General features: G+C 44.3%; 1 protein-coding gene across 1 annotated transcript; it reads right to left on the reverse strand.

Annotated features, from left to right (window-relative positions):
- Positions 1–325: 325 nt before the first annotated feature.
- Positions 326–6858, reverse strand: TMEM174 (transmembrane protein 174). The gene is made up of 2 exons (XM_064438679.1): positions 5169–6858; positions 326–4204 (listed from the first exon to the last, which is right to left on the reverse strand). Exons 1-2 carry the CDS (start codon positions 5798–5800, stop codon positions 4102–4104), a joined length of 735 nt encoding a protein of 244 aa, XP_064294749.1. The 5' UTR covers positions 5801–6858; the 3' UTR covers positions 326–4101.
- Between the last annotated feature and the right edge of the window lie 4790 nt (positions 6859–11648).

The following is an 11648-nucleotide window of genomic DNA, read 5'->3' on the forward strand; positions in this document are numbered from 1 at the left end:
ACGATCCAAATAGCGCCGTCCGAGTCCACCTGGGGCGGGTGGGCCAAGGGGTGGCCCCGCCCCGGCCCCGGCCCCGGCCCCGCCCGCCCGCCGCTGCGGGGCACTGCGGCGCCCCCTGGCGGCGGCGGCGGGGCGCGGCGGCGGCGGGGCGCGGCGGCGGCGGGGCGCGGCGGCGGCGGGAGGGCGCTGGCCGGCGCCGGGGAGGGGTCCGGGCAAACCGCTCCGCAGGCTGCCGGGGTGAACCTGCCGGCTGCGGCCCGGCTGGGGCGGGGGAGGGGGGCGAGGCCCCGTGGGAGCCGGGACTCGGGCTCCGGGCGGAATTGAGGGCGCGGTGCAGCGTCCCCGAGAATCCCGCGGGGACCCCGGCACCGAAGGCCTGCCGTGTGCGTCACTAGGGCTCTCGGGAAGGAACGCGCCCTACTTACAGGTTTACTTTTTTTCCCGAGACCCCAATTTCCTAAATCCCGATTCAGTTTTAAAGTAACTCTTCGAACGACTTCATCACTGCTGGGCTGGGTCGCCCGCGCGCAGGGGCTCTCTGCTGGGAATGGGTGCGCAGGCGCTTGCACGGGAGCATCAGCGGCAGAAAGAGGTACCGCTGGTGAAGTCAGGCTCTTGTGAGAAAGCACTACGAGACCAAAGCAAAGTAAACCTTGACCCATATATTCCTTTCCTTCCTCACAGATACGGCAGCACCGATGTTAAAGAACAGACAGATTTAGATGAAAAGAAGTTCGCACTCTGATGCTGCATTCGGCATGGGGCATTTAGTGTTTTGAAATACCTCCTTCACCTTAGGGCAACTCTGTGCAGAATTTTTACTGCAACGAACAGATTGTGCTCAGCTTCATACCGATAGACGTGTCTCTGCCCATTTCATATGTTAAACAGCTTATGGACAATATCTTATAAAAGGAGTCATATTAGGAAAAAATCCCAATAACCCATTCAGTGTTACATAGCTGAATACCTCTGACAACATTCTGTCATTGTGGCTAGAATTCCAGATGGATCATTCTGCAGGTCTGCAGTAGCACTGCAGGCAATGTAGGAGAAGGTAACGTTGCTTAGAGCACTAGTTTAAATGAAAAGCAGATTGAGCAAAATCTCAAACACAATATTCCAGATGCTCTGAAGAGTTAAATCAGTATAATCTAGCAGAACTCTGTCGGTTAACATTGGTTGAAGGTCTGGCCAAATAGGTTCATTCTTTCATTCATCATAGGGAAGAAAGAGATCATAATATGGAGCGGTGAATTCGTGTGGTGGGTATGTCACTGAGGATACAGTAACAAAAGCAAAAAACCCACAAAGATAAAAAAATTATTGAAACAGAAGGTGGAAGGAAGAGGAGGAAGAAAAGCCTTCATAGAATAGTGCTCTGTTCTTAAAAATAATAACCAGCAATCATTGTAGCAAGGAAATGCCACCAGACTGGATCTTCTCAGATATCTGTGCAGCATGAAAAGATTCCTACAGAATTCAGACAGAATTCATTTGATAGGACAAAGCCATTTTAATACGTAGTTATTTAAATTTACGTATTCAGCCTTCTCTCTAAAAAAGGGCCTCTTTCAGTGAACTTAGTGTCTTACCAAAGTATATGTTAAAACCAATATGGAGTCTACAGTGCAACCTGCTAGATTTCTCATATTTACTCTGGCAGTACAATTTGATGTCATAATAATAAAGCTATGATTACCCCTAGAAACATGCTTATGCCACATATTTGGGAAAAAAAAAAAAAAAGAAGAAAGAGCAGCAGCAAAAGTCTGTGGTTTCTGAGTGAAGGAATTTTCTTGTTGTGGGGGAGGGTGATTGGGTAGAAATTTTGACCCTGGTTCTGCAGCTGGATCCATCAAGCCTGACCTCTGTCTCCTGCAGTGCTTGCTGGAGTCAGCAGAACTACGTGCTAAGTGCAGAGATCTGTCCATGTGGAACTAACTGGGGATTTGGGACCTTCTGGTTTCCTGCTGTGGAGGGAGGATGGGTTCACCTCTGTGTAAATTCTGGAAGAGGAGCAAGACATTTCCATAAAAGAAACATACATTTATTTTTAGATCTTCTGTTCTCTCACTCAATCCCGTAGAGATCATGCTGAACACGGAGCGGCTGCCTTTCTCCAACTACACATGCCTACCTGGTAACACCGGGCCATCGCTGCTGAAAATCAGCATGCCCCATATTTCTCTAGTAAGAAAAACCTTGCACATAGCTTGTAGTCACTGTCCAGTAGCTGCTGCTGCAGTTGCTGATCCAGCTTTGAGTCAGTTTAAATGTTGTGTCCCAAATATGACCTCTGTCAGTGTCATGTCCATCACTGTGGAGCACAGCTGCTGTCTTTTGTCCTTCCAAAAAGGCTTTATTTCTTGGCACCCTCTAAGTATACAGGACAGGAAGGTCTGTGCGCACCTGCAGCTCCATGCAAGTGGATGATGTTTGGAATGCACCTCTTCATCCAGAGCTATGTCTCCTGATTGCTAGTGAGGCTGCATGGACACTCAGTGACGTCCAGCTGACGGGTGCATCCTGTACCGCCTGCACTTGCTCTACACTAGGCTTCTCCAGCCCTCAGGAATGACACCCATGAGATCAATCACAGATCAATGACAACTGGCAGGAGCTGAGACAGCTCTGTTGGCAACTAAGAGGAAGTTCATGCATCCCACAATGGATATCTGCTTTTAGCCGTGCTGTTCCAGCCCAGGAGACTTGCCCGCAGGCACACCAGCAGCATACCACTCGGTTACTTTGGATGGTGACCACTGCCCTCTAGATTGTTTTCCGTGGTGCCTGCTCCAGCAGATGTGGGCTGAGAACAACTCTTGGTTTGAGCCCTTTGAGAGAGAGAGGCAAAACTGATGGGATCTTGCATAGGGACATACTGACTGGTCCAGCTGTGTCAGGGTACTTCTAGGCATACTCAAAAGCAGAACTTGAAGCACATGTGGAAATACAAAATAAAAATGAAAGGACTCACAGCATTCTCATTGCTCTGGGGTTTAGAGAGCTCCTGAGCAAAGCTTTTTGGGACCTTCATTCTGGATTGCAAGATTTTTGGGCTTATGCACCTCATCCTTTTTTAGATACAACTGTAAATCCATTTGTGGGTACTGTGCCTAGAATGATGTTGATCTTGAAAGTTGAACAAGAAACTTCACTGCAGCCCATAGTTGCCTGGGTGCTCTGGGGAAACCTACAGCCTGAGTTGTGTGCCTAGGACACACATTCAAACAAGAAGGGACCTCAGGAGGTTTTCCACCACAGATCTCCCAGGCAGTGTGGGTGCAGCACAGAGAAGCTGTGATTGTTAAAGCCCTTAAAACTGGTAGGACCCACACACCTCTGTCTAGGCTTCAGAAAGGTGCCATTTCTTTAGGGACGTTAACCTTGTAGTTGTTAGGACTCCTGGTGGGAGACAGTGTTTTGCATCCCATCAGATGGGGAAGGGAACTGAATCTGATGCATACAGGATCTCTTCAGAGGTCTGTGTAAAAATGTTCTGGGTTACTCCAAAAATGCCTACAGGACTGGGTTGTACAGGTGAACCAAGCCGAGGAAGTCTAATCTGTAGACTGGGCTTATTAATAGAGTGAGCTAGTCTAAGGAATCAGACAGAATTAAGCCATTATAGACACTTGCATGGATCAGTCACTTGAGCACTTCTGAAGCTGCCCAAGCAACCAAGAGGGAAAATATATCAAGAATAAATCAAGTGTTTTCTAATGATGCTGAATGTCCAGGAGCAATCATAACTTTCCACAAACATCTTGTGCATTCACATTCACAGAAGTATGAAAAATCAGGCTTCTTGTTGCGGAACCCTAATAGGGATTTAGATCCTTGACTTTAATAACTTTGCCATTTATAGTTTTGATATTAAATAATTAATAGCTTTGCTATTAAACTGCATAGCAAAGGGCTAATGAATTTTCAGGCTGAAAAGAAGGGATTGGTTTAATATACTCAGTGATACTGAACAGTGTGTCAGTACCAAGATCTTGCTCACACTTGCTTATCATGAAAGTGTTTAAAGAAAAGATCCTTGGGGATTAAAAAACCAGCATCTCTTAGAATTGTCGCCTGTCATCCATGGTTATTTTACGAAGACAGTGGGTATATTTCCTCATAACGTGGAGGTGACAAGTCATCACAGGTGTAGTCCTCCAGCAGTTCTTCTGGCTCATCAGAACTGTCCTCTGACCTGAAAATAGGAAGAGGAGCAGGCGCAAAAAAGCATTTAGCAAATATGAAGCATGCAGGTAACCTCAGTGCTGCATCCTGTCAGCCTTATCCGGGCAAAGCACCCCCTGACTTGCTGAGAAAATGCTATTAGATGAAGTTTTACTGTGATTCAACCATTTGCTGTGTTCTTTTCATGCAGTGTAGAAGTGTCAGGAGGTGACCATTGTTTTCATGCTTCCTATGCCTGTCACATATATTGCTGAGGACGATAGGACAGTCAGCAGTTTTTCAAACAGAGTTTGATAAATGAAGTAGAAGGGACTTGTGTTCTAGGAAGGATATAATCCTGAGTAATTTCTATAATGAGAATACTTTTCTTTAGAGGAAAGAGCTGTATAAAATTATTTTGTGTATGATTAAAGCAGCTTCACTCTGCTCTGTGATATCAGTGATCTTGTTTATGCCCCAAAACTAGGGAAAGAGCAAGGACTGGTAGGTTGCTACAGTGGGAGAGAAGCATGTTGTGACCAGGCGTAATCAGGAGGGAGTGCATCTGGTACCAAACTAATTCTTGCATTGTTGTAAAAATACCATTTGTGCGCTGACTCATGTGTTGTGATTGTGTTTGAGTGGATACCTCCAGCTGTACCTATAATAACCTTCTGGTCAACAGTTTAAAGGTAGTAAGATAAGCATACAAAAACCCCATGGGCAGAAGCATATATATTAATATCTGCAAAAATAACGAGATTTAGTAGACTGAAAATTGAAAGGGATTCATAAGTGAATTTAATTCGGATAAAAATGCTTTCCAGAAGAAGTATGTCTCCATAGTCTTTTCTCAAGGAATATTCCTAATGAAGAAAATGTCTGAAGAAGGCTAACACCTTGGACTAGCTTTTGTTTCCTTTGAACCAATACATAGTACTTAAAATACTCAGAAGCCTGTGTCCAAACACACTAAGGCATTTGAGAAGATGTACCTCCGACTCCTGGTATTCTCTGCAGGATATGCAGTGTAGTTCTCGTCTCCGATAAAAGCTGGGTTATCCAGGGGGTAGGCAGGGCAGAAATGGGCAGAGCCCGGGCTGGGAATCGGTGAAGCGCTGGAGGAAACAGCACCACAGCAGCTGAGCACCGGGTGAAGGTAGCCAGGACTCACAGCAATGCCTTCCTGGGCTGGGTATGGCGGAGGGATGTACTGTACCACTGTGGCACCATGAAAAGTTATAGGCTGGTTAATGCCGGTGAAGACAAAGGACTGTCCATTTGCAGTCTGGTCGAGGTCTGACATATTTTCCTCTCTTTCTTTACAGGGCTTGCATGTAAGCATGTTAAATTTACAAACAGCAATCAGAACAAAGGTCACCCCGACAGACAGCAGAATAGGCCCCAGTAACTGAGTCCATTCCAGGTGAGTAACGCCATCGTATTTTATCCATCCCATCACGGTGAAAGTGATCCCCACCAGTCCCAAAAACACACCTGAAAAGAGCAAAGTGGCGCCGGCTTTATCTCCATCTGACACCAGGACATCGGATCTGTTTGGCTGATAAGGAGTGACAGAAAAGACATTCAAGGAGAAATCTTCTACGTTGTTGTTGTTCTGCTCCATTACCGAATATAACGTACCTTCTGCCTCAAGAGAAAGGGGGCTTGTAAGGGACTCAGCACAGCATTTAAAGTCGAAGGTTCAGGTTAGTTATACAAGAACTTTGTGCGTGTATAGTTAACAGAGTCCATCATGTGAAAGAATAAACTTTGCTTAGAAGAATAAAGGTCTGGGAAGTGAAGCCTGAAGCGATCACTAAAGACTTTTTGAATTACCACCATCGCTTCCGAAATGGCTTCACCCTTGCATGGGTGCTTATCTTTGTTTATCCTCTTCTTTAATTTGGCACCCACTGATACTTCCTCACTGTGCCCATGCCAGATGGGAGAGAAAGGAAGCTGCAGCCACCACAGCTTTTCTTACGCCCCCTGCCAGCTGATGCATCCAACATATGGGCAGCATACGTTTAGTCAACAGCAGTCGCTTTCCTTGGGCCACCACTGCAGGAACCCAGATCTGCAGGAATATGCATGGCCATTGCTGGAAGTGCTTTGCAGTGCTCTGAAGTGTGACATTTATAGCCACGCCTGGATCTCTGTTGCAGCTCGTTCTGCAGTCCAGAGCTTCCGTGGTTTAAAAAATATCAAAGTAGGCTTTCTGATATTTTGCCAAGGGGGAGGAGTGGGTGGGTGGAAGGGTAAGCGGCAACAGGGTGGTGAGTGCTCAACAGCCTGGGAGAGCTGCTGGTTGTGGGAGAAAAGTTATTTCAAGCCAGCCAAAGCTTTACAGCTGTTTGGAGGTAGCATGATTGCTCTGTAATTTCCCCTTAATTGTAGATATTTTTTGTTGTGGGATCTGCACCCCTTCCTCAAAGTTTATACTGAATAAAGCCCACATACACTGCATAGCACACCACTGCAGGAATCAGAAAGCATCTCCTGTAATGTTAAACCTGGTAAAGCGAGGGATCTTATCCTGTACTCAGAAGTACCTGGAATATTTTTTTTACATCACAGTGAATTGTTCTGTTGAACATATGTCCCATATATTAAACAGACAGATTAATTGAATGTTGAGATTTTCTGTCTCCTAACAGTTTCAGACTAAAGTAATTGCTGTCGGAGGGTTCTGGTAGAACGTCTCTGTATAATTCCTTAAGGAGGAAAAAATCTCCAACTACTTGATCTGTTTTGACTAGCATGGCAGGGGAGTACACACAGGACAGAGATTACTCCTCAGGTGGTAGAACATATAATGCTATTTCCTGCTACCAGCAGCTCTGGGGAAGCAAGCTTATCCTCAGATTTGTAAAATAAAAATAACTCTAGAACTAGAAAACTCACCTTTCAGGCTGCTTCAAAATCTGTAAAGGTGCCTTTAGCCTACTGTGCATTCATATCACACAGTGTGACAACAGCTCACTTCCGAAAGGGGCTGCTCACCAAATTTGGCGCCTTCAGAACTGATGCTGAATGCAACTGCAGATGTGTCCTTCTCATCTGTTAGCAGATAGATCTTGAAGAATATTAGTGCTGGACTCCTTTAAAAAATGTCTGGGAAGTTTCCAAAGACAGTATATTGTCTCTTCTATTACTGAGGGTGCCAAAAATTTTCTGACAAATACACTGAAGACCACACCTTCCCACAGCACCAAGTCTAGTCATGACTCTCTGCACCACTTGAACAAAGTGTTAGGGCTTGCAATGCAGTGGTTTCGTATGATGACAACTAAATTAGAAAGTGCTGAAATACCAGACAAGCTGTCCTTGTATTGGTATTTATAGCCAAAACCTAAGTCACCTTTAACCTTATATGTGGTAAACTTAATGGAATGAACTTCTGTTACTGCTCTCTGCAAGTCAGGTTTTTCCATACCATGAATCATTCTTGTCGCTGCTTGCTTTCCAACATCCTTTTAAAAGCAGATGATCATAATAGCTGTCTAACTAATGGTATATACAGATGTAATATCACCTTCCTCCTCTCATTCATGCAAGATCTCTGCAACCACTATTTGCAGCAGGATTGTGCTGGAGCACTTTCTTGGTCCTACGCAATGGTCTTTAGGTGCTGGCTAGAGTCATAGTTTTCCAAGTTGCGTGTTGCATCATCCCATGGCTGACACTCTTTGTCTCTGGCCTAGGACATGACTTCATGGTATTTGATTAAGTGCAGAGTAGAACTGGAGAATACAGGTGGTTTATTCCAAGGCTACTTGTCACTTAAACTTTGAAAATGGGATGGAAAACACTTTCTGTTTTGTGCAGTAGGATCAAAATGAAAATTATACCTTTTGCTGTAAACTGCCCTCTCTTTGTAAGATATAATTTCCTCTAAGCCTCCCCAGACAGTGACAATGCCTCATTCAGGCAGCTGTCAATGTCTTAAGAGATTACTGGATCACACTGATTTTTTGAGGCCAGTACTTTCCTTTGCCAAGTAAGGGTATGTTCTGGGAACTCGCTTAAAGATGCGGATTTACTTAATGCATTCCCTTTTACCTGGAATAACTCCCAGACAAATGAAAACAGTTTTGTGAAACCTAAGGAATTGGTCGAGTACGGTTTTCAGAATGAGTGCTGTTTTCAGATCTTACTACAGTTTTGTTCCCATCTGCTTCAGGGACCTTACCCCTGAACACAATCACTGCTTTGCTTTCTGCTCTTCTACATAATTTCCTATCACCAATGCACACTTGACCTGCAGCACTTGCTGCTGGAAGCAGGTTTTCTGTGGTGCTCTGCACCTCCTCAGTTCTCTAACATGTTTCAAGAGTCATCCTTGTAAACAGTGACAAGTCTTCACTTAATCCTTTCTCCTCTCCTTCTGCTATTAATTTTTACATACTTGTTCATATTATCATCCCATTGTAGGGAGGTTTTATTTTCTTACATGCCTGTAATATAGTCAGGGACTTAGTCACAGAACATGCAGAAGATGCCATATAAGAGAAAATGACACCGTGGTATTGCACACTGATTGGCTTTAAAAAGAGTAGATACGAAGTGTCATTCCATAACAAAATATTCAATTGAAGGGAGATTAAGGAGACAATGATTTGACTAAAAGAGACTTTTTCCCAGGGAAAGGCAACTGCATGTGGCATCTTTAGTGGAAACCATCAATTACATGTGTAAAAGCAGTACCTAAGAACCACCACGAGTGGGCCTTGCACCCTGGGGCCCTGTACTACTGCACTGCCAGCCTCAATGTGTAAATAAGCTGTGAGGAGCAGATTCAGACAGCTGCCCACAACAGCATCTACCTGGAAGGAGATTTTCTATGTTCCCAGGGAATGTCGTCTTGTCAGCGGGTGTACCAAAATGAAGGTGTTTCCATACCTAATTATCCAAATACATGCAGGTGTGATAGAGGGAGGAGCCCAGATCTAGATGAAGACTGTCACATTCACTGCAGAAACATGAAGGTATTGGCAGAATTGTCTGCCTGGATACAGAAATGCCCCACGAGCTATGACTCTACGGAGGTAGGATGGAAAAGGGATAGATGGATACAGCGCTGCCAACCATGAAAGGCAAGGATGGGGTGGGTTTAATCCAGTAAGTGTTGCTATCCTAAAAACATAGTATCATTGCAGAGATCTGTGCAACCTGTTTTTCATACGAGTCAGCTTTCCATTTTTTTTAGCTGCTGGTGATGCAGGAAGAAACTTCTTCTAGAGAGGAGGCATCCATTTTTATTTTCATGAATCCTCATATCCAAAGATTTGTAGTGTTGCAGTTAGAAGCAGAGCAATGTAAGTGCAGGCAGCAAGGAAGAGAGACCTTAATGTACAGAGGATAAGCAATCTTTACCTCCCACTTTGCCTGTTTAAGTAGTGTGAATCAGTAACCAACTTGATTTGCTCCCTAGTATTTGTACATCAAGCACTTAAGCTAACCTTAGGGCAGAAAGGGGGTTATAGCACCATTAGTGTGACAGTAAAGTATCTTACTTCCTCAATAAAAACGTTATTCTGTATTATTTTAAGCTACTTTTATAGTTTTACAAGGTGTTGCTTCCTTTCTAATACAGACATTTCACCCCTACTCCCCACATCAAAAATTCCTCCCACTAATGCTGTTCACCCAGTGGTAGCCTTCAGTGGTGCAGGCAGATCTGCTAGCCTCTTACTCACATTTTCTGACCTTGCTGAAATAGATTTTGACAACACAGTAAGCAAATACTGTTGCCCTGGCTATGTTAGCTCTCTCAGTGCTGAGCAGGTTATGCAGAGCATAACCCAGTAATTACCATAATTACCTGGCACATCCACTGAGTTTTCAAGGAATGATTCTCCCAGTCAAAAATCGAAGATGCTAATGCAGCTGTACATTGAACTATTTCCTAAGTGTCTTCTCAAAATGATACAGAAATTCTGTTTTCAATCCTTGTTTTCAGAGGTAACACCTACCCTTCCCAGGAAATTCAGGTGCTGACTCCGAAGAGTAAGGTCAGCAGCTTTCTAAAAGCATGCTTTCCATCTTTCAGAAATAAAGTGATCCACACTGGAGACTTTCAATAGAAGATCAAAACACAATAACCTTGAAGGAAAACAACAAGATCATGTTTCAGTTCCAGAGGACTCAGCTCAGAGTCAACATATTCTACTGGATTGTCTGGTCTTTTGGGTACACCTTGGAACACCTGATTGAGCAAACTGCAGGCAACACAACAGGTCAATACCTTTACAGTTAGCAATCAGATGCGACCATACTTTTTTTTTTTTAAATCTGGTGACATATTTCAAGATCTATTTGTTAACACTTTTTGATGTTTAACCTTTTCAGCAAATTACTGTTCACTTGTAATTCAAACAGAACAAAGACAACATGGGGCCTTGTTTGCATGGGATCTTTTAGGTCTTTCAGCTTCTGTACTTGCTATATAACATCATGATAAATCCAGAGAGAGAGAGAAGCTCCTTTGACATGTGCAAGGCTTTGTATGCATAAATTGTGCAGGGCAGTGGGCACCACTGTTAAAAATCAGGTTAGAAACAAAAGCTTTAAAAAAAATTTAAAAAGACGGTAAACCATAGCTTGGAATACAGAAGGCATTCAAGGAACAGCATCCTTGAAAAACTCATTAGGTAAAAAACACTTGACAGAAAAGAGGACAAAATGCCTGCTGGCTTTTGTGGATCCCCATTCTTCATACAGACGCTTCCCATGGCTGAGTCACGTCAGTTTAATCAGCTCCCACATACTAAATCCCTCTCTGTGCCGTGTTTGTTCATTACTCTGCATGCATAAGCCCCTCAGCTCTGTTGCTGGCTAAACATACCTCCCTCACTGCTGGTTTGTATTTATGTGGCTGCACTAAGATCTGCCCTAGCATAACTGAGAGAACAATGCAGAGGTGGAAATAAATGGCCAAATACAGTTCCTGAATATGTCTCTCAAGAACTCTGCAGGTGAGAGGCATGTTCATAAGATGACACGAGGCAATCACCTTTCCCTAGGCACTGCAGAGAACTTGAGCGCTTAATCCAAAGTTTGGCATTCTGTTACAGCCAGGCTCCCTGAAATTCAGCATGGCAGAAGACAAGCCGAGGTGTAGCTGAGGTCCCAGAGCATGCAGGTGTTCAGAGACTCAGCTGAACAAGACAGAGATCACTCTTGCAAGATGTTTTAACGCTGGTAAGTTCACCATGCTAAACCAAGCCCAAACAATAGCTCTGCCACCTTGTTTCTCAGTTCACAGCAAGTCGTAAAGCCTCAAAGGTCAGCAGCAACTCAGTTCCTGCTAATTACTTTTACCTACTACACGCAAATCCTTCAGTTCAGGAATCGGTGCAAACATTCACAAAATAGAAGTCAAACCTGTTGTCACTCCGTCCTGAAGGTGGGCGGCTACCACTAACTTAGGGGCTGCACAGGGAAAGAGGAGCTAAGAGGGCTGTATTTCT

This window comes from Phalacrocorax carbo, chromosome Z (genome assembly GCF_963921805.1).
Source record: "Phalacrocorax carbo chromosome Z, bPhaCar2.1, whole genome shotgun sequence".
Classification (NCBI taxonomy): Eukaryota; Metazoa; Chordata; class Aves; order Suliformes; family Phalacrocoracidae; genus Phalacrocorax; species Phalacrocorax carbo.

Coding starts and splice junctions, on each gene's coding strand:
- TMEM174 (XM_064438679.1), bottom strand. CDS start 5,800: ATGGAGCAGAACAACAACAACGTAGAAGATTTCTCCTTGAATGTCTTT. Junction 4,205..5,168: donor GAGAATACCAGGAGTCGGAG/GTACATCTTCTC, acceptor TCCTATTTTCAG/GTCAGAGGACAGTTCTGATG.